This window comes from Anguilla rostrata, chromosome 2 (genome assembly GCF_018555375.3).
Source record: "Anguilla rostrata isolate EN2019 chromosome 2, ASM1855537v3, whole genome shotgun sequence".
Classification (NCBI taxonomy): domain Eukaryota; kingdom Metazoa; phylum Chordata; class Actinopteri; order Anguilliformes; family Anguillidae; genus Anguilla; species Anguilla rostrata.
In genome coordinates, this window is record NC_057934.1 from 42,701,976 (window position 1) to 42,721,706 (window position 19,731).

The 19,731-nt window shown below is 40.3% G+C and overlaps 1 protein-coding gene across 4 annotated transcripts in view; it reads right to left on the reverse strand.

Moving 5' to 3' along the window:
* Nucleotides 1–743: 743 nt before the first annotated feature.
* unkl (unk like zinc finger) overlaps nt 744–19,731 on the reverse strand; it is a 28,173-nt gene continuing 9,185 nt past the window's right edge. Inside the window, exons 4-16 of one of the 4 annotated variants that reach the window (XM_064322342.1) lie at nt 16,300–16,433; nt 15,442–15,577; nt 15,188–15,305; nt 14,152–14,236; nt 12,709–12,875; nt 11,898–12,086; nt 11,232–11,288; nt 10,644–10,821; nt 8,340–8,432; nt 6,190–6,423; nt 5,799–5,992; nt 5,445–5,702; nt 744–4,943 (exon numbers count right to left, since the gene is read on the reverse strand). In XM_064322342.1, the coding sequence (XP_064178412.1) occupies nt 4,788–4,943; nt 5,445–5,702; nt 5,799–5,992; nt 6,190–6,423; nt 8,340–8,432; nt 10,644–10,821; nt 11,232–11,288; nt 11,898–12,086; nt 12,709–12,875; nt 14,152–14,236; nt 15,188–15,305; nt 15,442–15,577; nt 16,300–16,433 (1,999 nt within the window). In that variant the 3' untranslated portion in view covers nt 744–4,787. Of the gene's footprint in view, nt 4,944–5,444; nt 5,703–5,798; nt 5,996–6,189; nt 6,424–8,339; nt 8,433–10,643; nt 10,822–11,231; nt 11,289–11,897; nt 12,087–12,708; nt 12,876–14,151; nt 14,237–15,187; nt 15,306–15,441; nt 15,578–16,299; nt 16,434–19,731 lie in introns of all 4 variants that reach the window. The other 3 variants (XM_064322343.1, XM_064322341.1, XM_064322344.1) reach the window with 3 other exon arrangements.

A 19,731-nucleotide genomic window follows, 5' to 3' on the forward strand; every position in this document is an offset into this window, starting at 1 on the left:
TAATAATATTTAAACACTAATTAGAATAAGCTATTCTATTTAATAATACATACCAAAATAAGCGATATGTTGTTTCTTAATAAAGGTCTAGCCCAATTAAAATACTAAGCAAATAAATCTATGAAATGCAACTAAGTGTGTAAGAACTAAACAGCTAATTCTAGTTATAACTGTAAAACCCTGAGAAAATAAATTTTTTCCTTTTTGTCCCCCACTATCAATAGGTTAATAAATACACAAACTTGAAAATGGCATTGTTAAATTCTTAACCTTTAAAGAATTTGAACAGTATAGCCAGCTCATGAAACTAAATGCTACATAATAAATCAAATGTTCTTGAACTTATTCCAGTGGCCAATATCCAATTTTGGATGGTACATTCAATATCTTGGGTTTCCATATTAAAGAACTAAAACAACTCCTGAATCTGGAGGACTACAGAACAGTGGTTCCAGTCATTCGGACCTCATTTAAAGTAGGGCTAATCACTCTGGACTTAGAGCAGAACAATCCAGCAGGTTTTTCAGTTCTTTTTAATAACTGGATAGATGATCATTGTTAAGGTTGCCAATTAAGCATAACTGACGGTAGGCAACTGCCTGGCTATAAAGGAAGCCTACAGAAACTGGGGACCTGTAGGGCAGCAGAAAGTACACCCGATTTAAAGTCTTCCTGAAAAAAATATCTGCTTTGATAGGTAATGCTGCCAAGACTTTCAATTAATTACTGCCTGGACATTCAAATAAATGCAAACAGAGCTTTATATTTAACATCCATAAGAGATTGCATAAATATATTCAGATCCAATAATTACAATATTAATACAAAAAGAAAATATTTTCTGTGGATGCAAAAAGATTATCCACGCCCCAAATAATGAAACGTCACCTGTATACAACAATTTACAAGCTGCTTCGCTTTACTCTGTGCTTTTCTTCAGTGCCAGTTGCCTGTTTGCATGTTGAGTGCTTTCAACGGTGTGGCCAATGCACAAACATTTAAAAGAAGGAAGGAATTTACATCTATTGTTACTAATAAGAATAATGAGTGAAACTATGGCAGACACAGACAGTGATTTCTAAGGTGAGATTTTATTTGGCTCACTAAGTCTCTTCATCAGCAAGCACCTATAAGGCGTGTCAGGCTTTAGTTTTGAGGCCTTTAAGTGTCAAACTCTCAAAAGTAATTTTCTGTCTACGCTTTCCCCTCACATTACATATATCAAAAACAGGCTATTTTTTTGCCTAATATTCAGTATACAAAACTAAACTGAATCCCTAATTAAACATAAAACAGTAAAGTAGTGGTGCGATTTCAACATCAAATTAGTGTTGTTCCTTTTGTTAACATAATCAATTGGACTGATCAACTAGCCACATATCTTCAGGGAGTTCTCATGGCTGAAAACTAGAATGTATTGCTAGTGCACAGTTCACCTAAGAGATGTTCCATAGACTTATGGCTTGTGAGGGTATTACGAGTAGCTGGTCCTCTATGCAGCCAGACCTAGGAATGAAGCATTCTGAAGACACTGGATATGTAGCAGTTTAGAAAGGAAGTGGAACTGCTGGCAACCAGGAACTATTCCAAATAGCTCAGTACAAGCCATACAAGGGGGTCTACAACTTTAGATGTAGCATCAAAAAGGCACAATCAAAACTCAGGGACATATAATAAAACTTATTATGTTGCGAATGTTGCAATAATCCTTAGATTAACCATGGAATTGAGAGCTAGGGTTCTTTTTGTATGCGTGTGAGTTCTACAGTGGTGTGTGTGGTTTTGGGGGGCCCTTCCATAAAGCCTACATTCCCTAAGAATGCACCATAGTGAGGTGGTGCAGTATAAGGCCAAGGAGAGATCAACTACAGCTGCCACAACGTACACAAACAACGTACTCCACCTGTCTGTATCTGCCACAGATGCTGTATGCCAATCAAGTAAATACACATGTCAATGTGTACACTACTGCTCAAGGGAGTGACATCATTTAGTAATGATAATCCAGTCAAATGAAAACCAAAGAGAGCACCTCACAGTCAAATGTACTTCACAGCATTGCAGTGCACAACCATTTGTATGCAACACTGAGTTAGCGGATTTACCAGTAAATTACAGTTCAGCAGAAAAAGAAAAACATTTGAAATAGTTAATGCATATGGCCACTGTAAAATATTTCATTCATTTACCCACATTCCTTCAATATAGACTACTGCTGTTCAAAAATCATGTTTTAAGTTTGTGCAAGTTCAATGTTAAACCACAATTTTCTAACCATAAAATGTTTCTGTGGTTATAATAGTCCCCCATAAATACACAATTTCAACAAAACATTAGATTTGGTCATTTCTGAAAATCTGGTCTCTAGCCATTTCGCATGTAGAATGTTAGAAATAACAATGCAGTAATAATAAAAAAAGCAAAAATATCACAGAATTTTGTAAAACAGTAAATTCTTTGGCAAAACTACAAAACATGGGCAAGCAGTCCATTAATATTGTCAGCAGTCACCCCACCCCCTTCATTCAAAATGTCAAACCATACATTACAGAGAATACTCTACGCCTTAGCTATAAAAATTGTAACCGTTCAAACAGCCTGAATATAACACTGGCTATAGCACTGATTTATTTAAACGTACAAGGACATAAACCAACAAACCCCTGCATACACATTTTTTATTTTGTGCTTTATCCATTCCAACAGTGTTTTTTTTTTTTTTGAAATAAGTCTAGAACCCTTCAAAAATATTTAATGAGGGCCTTTGGGCCAAATCTGCAATGTGCCCCATCCTCTGAATATGAATGAGTAGCACATATTCGGGCAAACTTCCCTAATATAAAAGAGACACATTACACATTTAATGACTTTCGACAAAACCTATTAAGGCATCTTATTTATAAAGCTTATTTTTTGGATAATAAAGTAGTTGACACGGCTAACCTTTCATTCTTTAGGTTTAAGAATTTGTCAGGGTGGAAAGATCACATCAAAATACAAATGAACAAAAATACATTCCAAAAATCTATTAATTACATACATACAAATGACCTCTAGAGAGACCATCAAATGTATAATTCATATTGTTCCATATAAAGAAAGGGACATCTGCCAGTGCAACCTGTGCAATTCTGGACACGCAAACTAAAAAACAAGCAAACTGACTTGTTTTTACTGTTTAACTGTGGGGGTAGGGGTATATTCCAGTATTCACTTTTCAAAACCTTTAACACATTTAAATTCCTGGGTCACCTAATTAGGTAACAGTATCGCATCCCCTTATTCTGGCCAGTATCTGCTAGTTTATCCCTGATTTCCACCTTAATTGCACGTTACGGCAAAGGTTTTCACACTCAAAGTTGCTTTCTGTTGAACACTCATTGCTGTAAATATTAAAGGACTAAGAGCACAAAGTACATGAACACAAATACATTGTGAACACAGTAGTAGGTCATTTCAATTAGTTTAACCTAAACACATCATACATAACACGATTTACAGATTTAACACCGCACTTCTGCGAAGACATTACAGAACCAAATCATTTTTACTCCATTACAAAAAGAGTGCCAGTTTTTTCCTTTTAAAATATATACATTAATGATTTTCTTCCTGATTGCATACACCTACCTCATAATTCACTTCTAAACACTTTGTAAGGATACTGTAATGGCATCAGAATTCACCCAGAAGCACCACTGCCCACTTTTGGAGGGGAGGACAGTTATTTTAAGTGTGACATCAGGGCAAAAGCATGTATAAAACCTATGATCTCTTACCATTACTGCCTACACAATTGTGAACTTCATTTGGAGGCCAATGCAAGGAGTTACGTACGAAAGCAGATTCCTGCTAACAATGGAGGAATATTTTCCAGAACTTTGTGTCGGCCTTTGGCCACCCGCACTTTTTTTTTTTTTTTTAAATACAGTCTTCATTTCTACCAAATGATTAAGATTTTCTAAGGCAAGGCACTTGAGTGTGAATGGATGAGTGTCGCACATTTTTGAAACAATACTTGCAAGAGGGCAGGGGTCAAAACACAGTCTCAACAGTGGTGTGAAGCTGACCGAAGACCTAGGTCCTCCAACATAACAAACAGAAAAAATGCAGACAATGGCAGTTTCCCAAATGCTTTAGCGTATGTGCCTGTGCGATAAAAGAACAATAGCTGGTTATACTTGTAATGACTATATGTTTTTTGATTTGAAAATATTAAAAAAATAAAATAAAATCCTAAGCCAGTTGAGCTATTAATGCATATGATTTTGTTTTGTATAACAATATAACTATACTGTGATTTCAATTATAAATTGAGTATGAAATATTCTATTTCACAGTACACAAAAGCTTCACACAATAGCATATTTTAGAAAAAAGATTTTAAAAAACTACAAGCAGCTTAAAGCAATTTTCTAAAGTAACATTGAACAGATTCCAGGTAGACAAAGTGCTGTTTAAAGAAATTAATCTTCTTCAAAGAAACTAGTAGCAATAATGGTGTCTGACTGATGCATTTAATTGTACCATTATTTAGCGGGAATGACTGAAGAGCTACCAAAGAAAGACACCGGAAAAATGAATGGCATTTATCTATCAAGAAGCAAATCTTTTGTCAAATTACCAGATATCAATCTATGCATCAGTCGATCACCATCAACCGGTTTATAATAAAACTATCAATTAAATCACTACATGAAATACTGAAAATAAAGCAATGTCTAAACTGTTAGCATAATACATTACATAGTTCAATATCCAGAAGTAGTACCGTGAATAGTTCTACATCACCATTTCAGTATTTTTGTCTTGCAGTAAGGACATTCCGTTTTGCCGGGTGCACAGTTCTCACAAAGTACGTAATGTTGACAAGGCTGCAGGACAATGGAACGATCATGCTTTTGGCAAACTATACATTTCTTTGACTGAAGCTGATATATTACCTGTGTGTTGAGGGGGAAAAAAGCATTAGTATCAGTCTTTCTTCAAAAATGGCAATATTAAAAGCACAGCATGAAACCTCTACAACAGCATGTGGCAGGTTATGCACATTGCATTACATTACAGGCATTTAGCAGACTCTCTTATCCAGAGCGACTTACACAGCTTTTACATAGCATTTACATTGCATCCATTTATACGGCTGGATATATACTGAAGCAATGCAGGTTAAGTACCTTGCTCAAGGGTACAACAGCAGTGTCCTACCCAGGAATCGAACCTGAGACCTTTAGGTTACACGACCAGTTCCTTACCCATTGCGCTACACTGCCGCCCTAGTAATGCACAGTAATGCACTAGATGTCACACGGATGCATCAGAAATGTAAAACGGTGAAAATCTCAAGTGTTTAGTTACTACAGTTACTACTTAGGACCCACACCCCCCACACACACATACGAACTAAGCTTTGTGCGTCGGCTCAGGGGTGCGGCCATGCTTACCGTGTCTACGAGCTCCAGGTCTGCGCGCAGCTGCGACTGGACGGAGAGGAGCTTGGGGAGGGGCAGGCGGTCGGGCTCTCCGTAGCTGCGCAGCAGGGGCGTGCCGGGGGAGCGGCACACGGCGTCGAAGCCCTCCTGGAGCCGCTTGAGCTGCCGCTCGGCGTCCTCGCGTTTCTGCGCGGCCAGCTGCCGCTCCGCCTCGGCGGACTTGGCCTGCTCCTTCGCCTCCTGAGCGTCCTTCTGCCAGGCGTCGCAGGCCTGCGGGAGGCGGGAACACGACTCGGTTCGTTACGGCGCACTCGACCCCCGGGACGAGCAGGGGAGGGGCTGTGCGTAGCGGGGAAACGGCCTGACCTGCTTCACCTGCTGCCAGGCGTCCTCCCACTGCTTGATCTTCCGCTTGGCCTCGTCCAGCTCCCTGCGCAGCCGGGGCAGGTCGGCGCCGCCGGGGGTCGCCGCGGCGACGCTGCTGAACACCGGCGACGGGCTGGGCGAGAAGCTCCCGCTCACAAAGTCCCATATGCTGCCGCCGGCGCCTCCGTTCAGACCTGCTGGGAGACACGTTCACACAGCTTTTTACAGCCAACCGAGATCCCCACCAGGACAGGAGCGCCCACAGTGAATCTGGCTACTTCCACAAAACAGGGACCCCAGCAAAGCTCACTGCCTGCAATTAGCTCTGCTGCGGATCCCAAGCGGGCCCCAGACTGTCGGTGTGGTCGGCGGGGCAACCGCTGCGTCTTACCGAGAGCGTTCTGGGAGGACACTGACGTTCCCAGGAGGCCGTGCTCCGTCTTGCTGGGATGGGCCTGGGGCTGGTTTTGCTGGGGTACCATGCCGGACAGGAGGGACTGGGAGAAGGACTGGGACAGGGAGCTCAGGGGAGAGGCCGATAGCGAGGAGGAGGAGTGCAGCGAGGACGAGCGCGCCAGAGAACCAGGGATGTTCACAGGGGCCGAACTGCCCAACAACCTCTGACCTGAGGAGGCAACGGTGAGGAAACATCAGGCATACTGCACACTCAAACACAACCCAGACCAAAATGTGAAAGCTGTGAGTTGGGAAACATTGTGCGCGTTGAAACCAATGAGCCTCATTCACAAAACATGCGTGCCATCAAATCTGATTGTTAACTGTGCTTACAAACATTTCCACAAACATCTGAGCATTCATCATTTGATTTTCAGGTAAGATCCAAATCTACGTTGGTTTGAAACATACAGGAAGGCATACACAGAAGTGATTTCTATTTAAAATGCTATATTATTCACGCAAATCAACATTAACGAGCACACACATTCAGTTTAAGGACAACTGGTATTCATCCTCTGATACTCCTGGGATACGCCCAAAATCTAAGTTCGGTTTCATGAATCCCACGTTGGTTTTTCATCGGAACTTTAAGAACAAAAGTAAGAAGAATTTAATAAGAATTTTGTGAATGAGGCCCATTGTGTCCACATGCATTTAATGCACAAAACAGTGGAATATTTAGTGCCCTCCATCAGGAAATGTTGTGTAACTGCAAGGGTTAAAAGAGAAATGTTATTCATTTCACAAAGAACACTTATCAAGCATTTAAAATGTTGAAAATGTACAATATATCATCATCATTCAATTCAAAAAATATTTCAATGAGCTATTAATGAGTTTGAAATTAAACAATGTTCTGCTGTAAATATGACCTCATCTGTTATTCGAAAACCATACTTTCAATTCATGGTTAATGAATAACAAGAAATACAACATTCTCCCAGCTCCTGGCTAAAAATAGTCTCATCTTTTCAGTCTGTATTAGGGATGGTGGCTTTCAATTATTTCACAGATCAAGTAATAGCATACTGTGAGATTCCAAATAGATTCCGAGCATGGGGAAGAATCTATTTTTAGAATGCATCTTGGCCAGGTGGCACCACTTGTATAGAAAATGCATGCGCACACACTGCACATCGGTTTTTGCTTCATAACAGTCTTAATGCTTACCCTATTGTGTCAAACACAATAACTAAAGAAGCTCAAAATGTATAATAATCATATATTTAATGAAAAGTAACTGCTCTTAAAAATGTAATCAAAATCTTTTTATTTTTTTCCAGGCCTTTTTCTATTTTGTTCTGGCGAGTGCCCATTTACAGCTTCTATATTTCAAGAGTTAAAGCTCCTCTGACAATAATTTAAAGTTTATTTTTCGCATTTGCTCAGTGAAAATAACACCATTTGAGTTACAGCTTCATTACTGAAATGATCACATTTTAACAGAGCCAACGCACACTAAGCAAACAGACACAAAATATGGCCTGTGAAATCAGCACGCGAATAAGGCATTCAGCGTTACAGCCGCAGCTTATGGCGATGTTTTCCTGCGAACACGCAGATGCTTTGAGATTTCACGAGCGCTTGAACTGAATCATTTTCATTAACTGAAGTCTAATCTGTGTTTTTAAAAAGTGAGAGACACAACAAATACAGTGCAATTCCAGTGCCAGGAGTGGAATTCCAATGCTAGTGTGAGCTTAACCTGAGCAAACTGACATTTTCCAGTGTGAGCAATGCAGCATCTCCCAATATTTGCGATAAGCAGATATGCCTTGCACATCTGAACACCTGCTTACAAAGTACACAAAAATTAGACTTAGCCAAAGACACCTGAGCAGGTGTGTAAATCTTCCAAGTCTGAAAAGAACCCACTGTGACATTTAACAGCTATATTGGACGTGACATGGGCCCAGGGGCAGCAATACTTCTAGTAAATATAATTTATAACCAGCATTTAAAATCTAACCAATAAAAGGAAAAATTCAACCCGGTAGAAGTGGATGAAAACCCAAGGAAAGAAAAACTAAACATAAAGAAAAGGCCTGGAGTCCTTCCAGACTGAAAACTGTAAAAGCTCACTTGATAAATCGATGTCGCCGTTTTCCTGTTCTTCAAATTCTTTATCAAGAGAAGCTACGTTGACATCACAAAAATTCAGGTCAAGCGCAGAGCCTGAAACACAGAGAGAAATTATGTTAAACTTCCACGGTTGCAGATGAATCAGACTTCCTTTCGTATCGGTCTCAGTCAGACTGCGGCTCTGTCTCCGTCCAGAGCAGAGCGGGGCAGTGCTGCTGCAACGTGTGGGACTCCCACAAAGCACCAGGGAGAGGAGGTGGAGACCTGTAGCGTGTGCTTCGACACCTACAGAACAGAGCACGGGAATCAGGAGGGAACAGGACAGCAGGCTACACGCGTGTCTTTAAGTGCTTTAATACACCTGGGTGGCTTTCAGACAACAGTGGCATTTATACCCCAGTGCTGTTTTATGGTTCTATTTTTAACAGCTGTGTGTGAATCCGCTGGGAGGTCATCTGAAACAAAGGTTCCAACCTGAAGACTGACGACTTCAGGAGGCTACTTTACATTCGGAGGCTATGTTCTACAAATTTCTCGCAGGGGGAAAAAGCTGAAACAAACAACTTAAACACTTCCTGCAATCAAAATATTTTTTTTATACTTTAAAAACAAAAAAGAAAAAAAAAATCACTGGTAGCAGCCACTGGGCTTGACCAGTATCAGCTCGTACATGTATCGTTGATCCAAGCGTTGAATTGGCTGGTTTTGGCGTCAGATGTTAAGAGTCTGTGTCATTTTCCATATTATTCTCCATGTTCTGCCAGCTATCCAACTGAACACTTTTGTGAGCCAGTTTAGTGGGCTGTGTCTAGTAATGATGAACTTGTAGATATACACTACAGAAGAAACACACCCCATTCACCTCCCCAGCTCTCCTGTCAGGAAATATTTAGTTTTACATCAAATAGAAATGTCATTTAGTAGAGGATGCACGTACGCATCTTTTAAAGTGTTAATTCAAGTTCAAAAACGTGTTTGCATGGGGTCTTTAAGACAAAAAGCAACAGGTTTAGTTGCACAGCATCAAAAAACAGTTGAAAAGACTTGCATGGCCTGTGCACTTAAACCTAGATAAATGATCAGGAACTTGAAATGTTCAAGGAACTTGAAATACCTCCTGGCCAAATGGCAGCTTTCCAGAAAGCTGCCATTTGGCCAGGAGTCTGCATGTTGAGCTGGCACTGGCACTAGTCAGAGGAGCCACAGCGAGCACAATCATATTTCAGTGCTCCAAATAAAACTTCCATCCTTTTTAAACTACCAAGAAAGATCACACTATTGCTTCTGAAAGCCCTTAAAACTGTTGAATTCAAACACAATGCTAAATAATTCAATTCATCATTAGAACAAAAATACATCATAAACCTGTGTAAAATGTCACCATACCAATACTCAAGTACCTCAGTTAAATATCACAAATGTACTATCATAATCATTATAAAATCAAGTTTCTGGCATCAGTGTCCTTGACCGCACAACCTACTCCTGACCGATTTTTCAGAAGAAAGAAAAAGAGCCTCCCTACCTCCACTGTAAAGTAGGACAGCCGTCCAGGTTGCTTTGTGCAGACTCAAACAGCAGCTTGCTCTGAATCTCACACACTTTCGCTCACGGACCCCCTCATATATGCACCAACCCCAGTCATGTGACCACTGCTGCCTAGCAGCACCAAGGAGCTGGGGTGGAGACCAGGGCAGAGAGACCCAGCACGAGCCTCCCTGGGCTGCCTACCATAACCCCCACAGGGGAAAAGTGAGGCTCTTCTGAAAACAGTTATGCTCAGGGGTACTGCATGCGAGCATGATGTTAAACCTCCCAACAGGAATGCTATGCTCTTTGCTGAGCACCATTACCTCCTTCCCACTATTCACACCTGCTCTGGCGGTGATGTGCTAACAATGAACCACAAAAGGCCTTGACAAGACATCTCAAAATGGCTGAATAACAAATGCTCCTCACTGCCATACCCATTGCTAGCGGACTGAACAATAACATGAAACGTGGCACGGTTTGAGCATTCTGGATTGTGTAATGGCTTTAAAAAGGCTGTTAAATATGTTGGTGATTGGGTGTGTTGGCAAATGCACTGAAAAGCCTTTCCTCCATCTGTTCTATCTGTCTCATGTTCCATTTGTGTGACTTAACTCCAGGTTCTGTGGTAAGCCAGCTCTTTACACAACACATATAGTTTTGTTCACAACATTTAGACAGTTTGACAATTTCATGTACATTTATTCTTACATTCTTCCGATATAATGAAAAATTAAAAACATGCAGCTGTACGGAGTCAACGCGTGAACTCACCTACGACTGATTCGACTGTATTGCTACCGGGATAGAAGGGGGTTGCTTTTGCATTCATGGTGGAAAGCGTGGTTGGGGAGGAGCTGTCCGAGCCGATGCTGGAGGCCAGACTGGATGTTATACTGGACGTGATACTGCAAGCCAGAGGGTTCGCCGCGGAGAACACACTGATAAGGTTCTGCAAACCAGATGACAAAACATTCAGCATAAATCAGAACTAATGGAATAAAAGGCCTCATTTGATGAGTCCCATTTAGACAGACCAAGCATGCATTTCATAGGACAAGGATCATGAGAACTAAGGGTGCAAGATATGGAAATGAAAGCCAATACTATTTCACACAAGGAGAGCACTGCAAAGAGGAAGATTTTCTTTATGGATTGCGGTTTGAGCGATTTTATAGTGTAATCTCATTTCCGTCTTCAACTTTACTGGAACTGAATGAAAAAGATCAAGCATTTTGTAAAAGGCTCAATCATGTAGGCTAGAAGTGGAGAGTTTAACACCCGTTATACGTGTTCCTTTATTTTTTCTTTCAGGATACAATTTTAAAAGCACAAAGTAAACTTGTGACTCGTTTCACTCGCCTGTTTGTCTTGGTCCAGTAGTTTTTGACTATCCGGATAACCCTTCAGAAACTTTGCCTGCAAATAAGACACAAAACTGACGTGATCAATCGGTGTGGTGTAACACAGACGTCACTGTGTGTTATTCCAGTGTCATTCCAAGAAAATAAAAGTGTGTTAATGAGCAGTCTTGCATCCGCAGCATGAAAAGGAGGGAATTAAGTTATTTAAGCAAGAGAACACACATTCTGAACAAAACTTGATTGTGACAAAAGAATGTTAAAAAAAAAAAATTAAAAAACAACTTAACATGTGCTATGTTTTGATACTTCTTTCAAGTGGAACTAGTATTTCCAGGTTAATATTAAACCCATTATTTTACTGTTTAACTATCAGTTACAAACCAACGTGACCTTTAAAAATAAACTCTCAAAATACCTATCCCTGAAACATTTGAGCCTTTTATGACGCTGTTTAATGAAGAAAATGATAGGGAATAACCGAAGGTCCTATTTTTTTAAAAAGCACAGAAAAGCAAGACAAAAAAAGGAAATGAACTTTAAAAAAAAAAAATATCTACTACAATTATACATGCAAAGCTAAGTATACACCGTATACCGAGCTGCCTGCAGCTTATGAGATATAGTGGGCAGGAGAGGGAGAGAAAAGAAAGGGATGTTTATGTACCTGATCCTCACGCTCAAAGCCCGGAGCTTTGGGATAGTTAGATGTCGGAGAGGAAACACTGGAGGTGGTTGACTCTGAACATAAGCTACCATTAGTAATGCTTTTTGGCCTGCCAATGGGTCCAACTGGGGACACTGAACTGTTGCTTCCTGAGCTTGACGTTACAGTCAGACTATTACAGCATGAAACCTAAAGAAGAAAAGTACACAGGATCTTATTAAGGTTTCATAGCCTGGCCAATGTGCTCAGCTTTACAATTAACTTCAGGTCAGTCGATGTCCAGAAAGTGCCAAGACGTCTGACAACAGAGTTGGTCCTGACAGGCCGTGTCTTAATGTACTTCTTAAACTTCTTCCCTTTTTTTTGGCCAATTTATATTCTACCAGGCTAACAAGGAGCCTCAACTGATTTTCAAACTCTTGGTTTGATCTTCTGTTTTATATGAAAGAGCACATTGAATGAAATCAAAGGCAGAAAGAAATAATACAAATTATATAAAAACAAACAGAAATGTACAAAAACATTAGCCTGCAACTCTTCCTATAATATGTCAACTTCCCTTTAGGAAAATCAGGCACAGCACAAAAACACTTCCTTAACGGTCTCATTATTAGCTGAATTTTTGAACGCACAATTTTTCAAAATGCATTTCTCATTTGCAATCTTCATTTTTGAAACTACGCAGGTTTTGCATTACACAGGATTTGGGCACAGCATGTCTTGAACTCTCCACAGTCTTTTCCCCTGTGAAGGGACACAGTGAAGAGTGATGGGAAGACGGACAGTGAGGATAAGGCACACTGTTACGTACGTTGTCGTGCTGGCCGTTGTTGCCCGCAGTGCTGGAGACGGCGTTTGTGTTGCCTCCCCACTCGCTGACCAGACACTCAGAGTACTGCTGGGGGCACAGCTTTGACTGGGAGCCCGAGTGCATCACAGTGAGCAGCGAATTCATCGTCTCTTCGGTGGAAGGAATTCCTGGAACAGACAACACACACACACAGGGGTTTTTACATGCCCTTTCATTATCAAGTGCTGCCCTGAAACCTATTACTTGATGTTCCAACATCCACTCAACCATTTAAATTATTTTTTTGTCTAATAAAATCTACAAATATATACAAAAACATAGCGGCAATTAACGGGTTCCATGCAGCATTGGGCAAATGGCACACAATTGCACAGTCTTATACATTATCTGTCAGGATGTAATGAATGACACAAAACTCCTGACTCGGACCGGATGAATCTTGGAATGGAAAGATTTTGAATGTAGGCCAAATAGTTGAGGAGTTAGGAGTTGAAAATATGAACAAAATATGCTTCAACTGATAGTGGCTCTACAGAGTACAGCTGTATGGCTGATCACTTGTGATTAGAAAAATTATTTTGATACCCTTTCATCAGCATACTCCAAAGAGCCAGAATTCTGTGTTTTGTATATGGTGTTGTGGTATAGAAAAAAAATGGTTGTTATAGCGCCATCATCTGGTCAGTTGTTTTTTTTATTTTACTGCCCAAGTAGTGGGTAAAATTTTCAAGATATCTACCAAATTTGGTAGCTCTAAGTTTTTTGAGATCCAGATGAGTAGCAGAATAATAATAATAATAAGAGCAATCTGGTTCCAGTAGCTTCACTGCTTGGACCCCTAACGAGTAAGAAATCACATTGGGTGGTGTGTGTCTAGTTCACAAAAAGGCAGGCACCCGTGTCTCTCTCTGCGCATGTGTATGAATGGGTCTCCTCCACCCCTGCTCTCCAACCCTGCGGCTTGCGGCTACGGTGTGAAAACAAGCAGCTGGCTGGCAGGCGTGTGCTTCGGAGGAGAACAGCAGAATACCTGCACTCTCCTGAGCAGCAGGGGCCGCATATGAACATGCTTTGTACAGAGGTGGCGCATTGGACATTCCAAATTTAGATGAGATTGGAGATGAATGTAAATGGAAACCTTACTGACTTAAATGGATGTGACTAGGCTGCTCGTCTTTACAAAGGACATTTACCAACAAATGAGAAACCTTTACTTGCTGATGTCCTACAGTGCAGCAGTTCCCTTATCAGAAAACCAGCTCCTTCAGAAAGATCAAATGCTCTGATAACACCCTTTCCCCCCTTTTAATCTGAAATAGCAAAATTAAATAAAAGCCTGTGTTCTAAAATAAACGACTTAAGTGACCAAACAGTTCAGACAACCATGAAAAACAGATTGCACTCTGTCTGATCTCAAGATAAGACGAGATCTACGCCACTTACGCTCTACATGTGCAAATGCACAGAATGGCCCCCTGGGACAGTAGCCAGTCTGCCTCATGTCGTTGCATTTTGTGGATTTGTAAATCTGCAAAGCAAAGACAAATTGCACTTAGTGTTGAATGTGAAAAACTGTAAATCATATATACAAGTTCTTGAGCTGACTTTTTTTTTTTTTTTGCTTTCTGTTTCAGCCAGACCATTTTGAACGCTTGCCAGATCTGTTGAGGGCGTTGGCAGACACCCACACCAAGATGGCACAGATTACTGAAAACATATTGCAAAACACTGCCCAGTTTTCAAACCTGTACAACTTACCATTCATCGTAAAAGTCTGAAACCTGGATCATATTATTCCTTTCCCCATGAAAGCAATTTAGTAATCTGCACTTGCGAAACACGGAATTTCCCATTAGAAAATTTTTTTAATGTAACATCTCAAACTACAACCCCAATTTTCTTTGTAATCAGAGTCATCAGTTTATCTAAATTCAGATTTCGAGTTGGAAACAGTCCAAACAGTCCAATTTTGAGTCGGAAACAATATAAAACCCTCTGAACATAAGATACTTTTTAACATAAGATTTACTCAAACCTGTTTTATGGCTTCTGTGCCATTTTGAAATATATCCATTTCAAGTATTTTTTTCTGTGGAAGTATTTTGCCATAGAATGGTTCCCTGATTTACATCAACCCTTCTTGGTTTTGGATTTTCCATAATTCCCAAAGAGTAATTTATAGGCTAAGAAGCCTGGCAACTAAATTTAAATCAATGTTAGTCCCATGCAAATATGTGCAGATTATCCTATTTATTGCATATGCAATGTTCTCAAATTTTTAATTGTATGGTGCTCTATATCACGCATGGGTCATTTATGAATTTTTATGGTTGCAGCATTGTGGCCAGTGCATAGCCAATGAGAGCTCTGTTTGCAGTACTATTATGTAAGCGTCACTGTCCCAAGTTTCTAAAGAAAAATGAAACGCATTCAAGATAAAGAGAGCCCGACTTCTATGAGAGAGGCTCTGAGCACTGACCTCTGGGTGGAACTGCTGTTCGGTGCGGGAGTGGCAATACTGGCAGCTGTCTCCGCTCTCGCACTTGGAGGGCTCTCCCCACTCGTCCCCATGCTTCACATTGGGGCACGGTGTAGACCTGTTGCAACATCACCATTTACCTTTCACGGTCAGATTACAACACACACTGACATGCAGGAAACAGTGTCTCTAGACCGCAATTAAAAGACAATGTAATAGTCATAATATTAAATAAATAAAACCAGACTTCCTACCTGTACTTGTACTTGCGTGGATTTCTCCTCCTGTCTCTACTGTTATGGTAGTGTGGGCAGGCGTAGCCCTGTCTGCATAGTCGTGGAGGTTTGGTGCACTGCTCTGTTTTGTAGTTTGCCAGAACAAAGTTGGTATCTGGACACAAGGATGGACCCAGGCACAGGTTTTACAAAATACTCCCAAGAAAACTGCATAAAATGTTGGCCAAAACAAATAAGTCGACAAAAGTATTCACTTTGTGTATTCCCCCCATGTCATAAGAAATAGTTTCAACAAAAAATAAATCAGATGATAAGATTCTGCAAATACCCAATATATCCAAAAATTGTGGCCCAATCAGAAACATACACTAAAACTGAAATATCAAAAACCCCAGAAAGTGAACGGCGGCTTTAACAGGTGGACTTGCAGGAGCGGGGGGATGCTGGTACATGATAAGTGCTGGCCAGACAGCACTGGCACAGTGCCACTTCCATACCACACCACGGGGCCCCATCCATGCACTAGAGCAGTGCCTTAACAAGACGAGCCACCCAGCATGCAAACTTCTGTGCATGCATTTCTTGATTAAACATACACATATTCTGGAAATGAAAATAACTATATAGGCTTTATTCATTTTTGGATGTACTCTTAAAAAAAAAAAAACCTGTTTACTGAAACGTCTTGTGTGACATCCTGCCCTATCAGATAATTGCGTGGGGTGCTGGAGCCAATCCCAAACGTGCATTGGGCAAGAGGCAGGAATACTTGGGCAGGTTGCCAATCCACCACAGTTGCTTAGGCCTTTCAAAATGTATATAATCAATCAGCAACACATGATTCTATGACATCACAAAGACAGGCCAGTTCCAAACCTTGCCAGCGGGGGTCCTCGGTCACAGTCTTCTCAATCATGGCCTGACTGGCCAGCACTCCCGGCTGCAGGTCAGGGATGCCCTCCCCCGTCCCCAGCTGTCCGTTCTGCAGAGCCTCCTGAGCCTGGATCTCTCTGGGAACACAAAGCGGCTTACATGAACAATCAGTAATAAATTAAAAAAACTTTATCCTAAGAAATATTATCTCATTAAGAAAGAACACCTTTCAAACAGATATAATAAGCATCTCGTTCCACAGAAGATCACATGTACAATTTGAATATTTTTAACAGGATTTCACAGCTGGACAGAAGCGACTAAAATTGAATACTTTTGCTCAAGGGTAAAAACAGGAAATTACAACACACCAATCACAAGAGTCGAGCATTGTAACTACCACGCTGAACTGCTGCAGGACACCTCTCAACAGCCAGTCCTTTCCTTCAGTGAAATCTGCACTTGTTGCTTAGCAACTGCAGAAAATAATTTCTTCTAACAATAACATCACTGCCACTCAACCGGCAGTCCACACAAGACCTATTTTATTATTGGCAGAAAATTATATTTCCCGTTCAGATTTTCTAGACGTATACCCAATGTGCAAATGGTATTAAAATACATATTATTCATGGGGTGTTAAAATTTTGTGTTGAAAGCATAAAGAAAAATAATTGAAAGAAAAAAAAAAAAGCGAGGCGGGTACCAAATCCTGTATTCAATTATTCAGATACTCCATTTCACCACAACCCAGGCAGAGAAGATGGAGACATGGTACGATTCACGACAAACAAAATATATACTGGAGCTCAACAGACAGCTAATGTTCACAATCAAATCATCAGGCATTACAGTACGTTATTGAGGAAATCATTTACCAAATACCATTACAGTGGTTCTAACTTGTGACTAAACTTCACATTGGAACATTACACAGCAGATGCGATTAATGAATAACTTTTGTTATGAGAAGGCAGTATCTAGAGGGCCAGTGTGTGGGTGATGGAATGACAAGTGTTCTGAGAATGAGAGCACAAGACACTCAAGACTGCGATACACAATGAACCTTATGTGGGCACAAATAAATGCCTTGACAGGAAAACAACACTGTGCAATTATCACCACTAATCGAGCTAAAAAGATGCCCTTCATTGTCACCCATCTGCTCTTCTTTCTTGAATGTATTTTAATGTACTTGTTTGCTTCCCTACTGTTCCAAAGTAACTGAGATTACTCATCGCACCCTGAAGTGAAATATTTAATATTTGCAATATTTAATTTACGTATTGGAATGTTTCAGAGCATTTAACCCATGCTAATTTTAGGCTACAGTTAAAATCATTTTCAGAAATAATCTGTGAACTCCGAAGAAATATTTCTCTCCTGAGTGATGTAAAAGTGAGATATAGCCATGCAGGGAGGAACATATTGCCACCGGAATAACAAGCTAAATTATCTGGCTAACATTTCACTTTGTGTCATTTCCCCCCCATTTGTAAATTAGGAAAGGCAAGTATACATCCATTTCTAGCAGCTAAATGAACAACTTGAAAATGATAAAGGGATACTTCATTATACAGTTTAACTTCAGTAGTGCGTAATCATCAGGTTTATTTTCAGGCCATGTATTCACAGCACACTGTTGAAATTGGCATTGTTTTAGCGCTAGCGTTCGCTGAAGACCATTCAGCACTTTTGTTTAAATTGAAACAATGAGAAGATGTTATTTAAGAACAAGGCAGTGCTTACATCTTGGCATTTCCTATAAAGTTTTCGTGCCGAATGGATTACATCACAGAGGGTGACTTCCCCCTCTCGGCTCAAATGTCAGGGAGAAAAAAATGACAGTGGAATTCCCCTGCTCTACAGTGACAAGAATTTCTAGAGTGTACAAACAGAAAATTCTCATTTCCCATTTCAGTTGCTGCTGCTCTTTCAGTTTACTCCATCAAGATAGGGATTAAATTTCAATTTAGTATTTCTCAGTGTGAGCTTAACCCAGAGACACCAATTCTACTGGGAAGGAAATAGCACCAACACAAGCTTTAACTGGGAGACTTAACTGGGCTGAGTGATAAATCATATTGATAATAATCCAATATTTTTTGTGTGATACGAATCACCACCATTCTCATCATGTTATGTGTTGATATGCTATGAAACACAAAAGCATTCAGAGTGGGATCTCTGGGGTTTCTAGAACTACAGCCCAACGTGCGTGTGTGCCTGTGTACACGCATGCGTGCATGCATGTCTGCATACGTGCATGCGTATAATGCAAACAAGATATGTTTCAGGAGTAAAGTGTATGATCGTTTACCCCTGAATCATGGTTAAAAATAAGCCTTGAGAGACATTTGGACACGAAACAGTAGCAGCGAAACTGCAGCCAGCAGTGGGAAAGCACCCAAGATCACATAAAACTGTCTCTCGCCAAAAATAAAAAGTTGAAATTTAACCACACGAATGCCTAACAATTAAACAAGTTCCTCCACAAATAAAGACAACACTGACGGCATGAACAAACACACAACAGATCATGCAAACACGGAGACTGAAAATGTCAGTTTCAGTACATTCCCCCCCCCTTTTCCTTTAACATTAAGCCAAGCTAAGCATCAAAAGGGCATCAGCCACATGAGTGCATAGCGGACAAGCAAACAGCAGCGCATCCATACAGCTTGTAAGTGAAAACGTCACCAAGCCACTCCTCTCGTTTTCCCGCAAATTTGTCAATGGGAAAATGAATGGGGCAATTTTCAATAAGCAATATTTTTAGTTACAAGTTGGGAACCAGCTAGCTATTGGTATGCGGTACTCATGACATATATGACTCATGAAATATAATATCAGCAGCACGATTGACCCACGAGAAGTACAAGGTACAACGTTGTGTACGTTTAGTACGCTTAGGAACTAGACATACCGGTACTGTGCTCACGACACATGCTTATATCGTCTCAGCTCAGCTGGAACACGCTTGCGTCCCTTCTACTTCTAGTGTCACTTTGATATCGTATTTCAATTTAAAATTACTGGAAATAACAGATTTGTTGCTATTAAGTTATATTGTTTATTTCACATCATAATTGTACGGTCGTGATGACAACAGGATTTCCTTTCAGGGATCTATAAAATACAACCATAGACCGTATAAAAGAGTACAACCTAACATAACTAACTTAAGACGTCATTTCAAATGGAATATAACATTATATATATTTTTATCACAACACAACAACAATATAGCTAGCCAGCATGGTTTTCGATAAATTACTGGCAATATATTTACTACTTACTATGTTTTAATAAAACTATTTATTATAAATTGTCTATCTCTTGCCTACTGCACCTGTCTTGTCTAAGTGCACTGTGATTCTGATTTTCACAATGTGTGTATTCCTTTGTAAGTGCTGTGAGCACACTGAAAGTCTG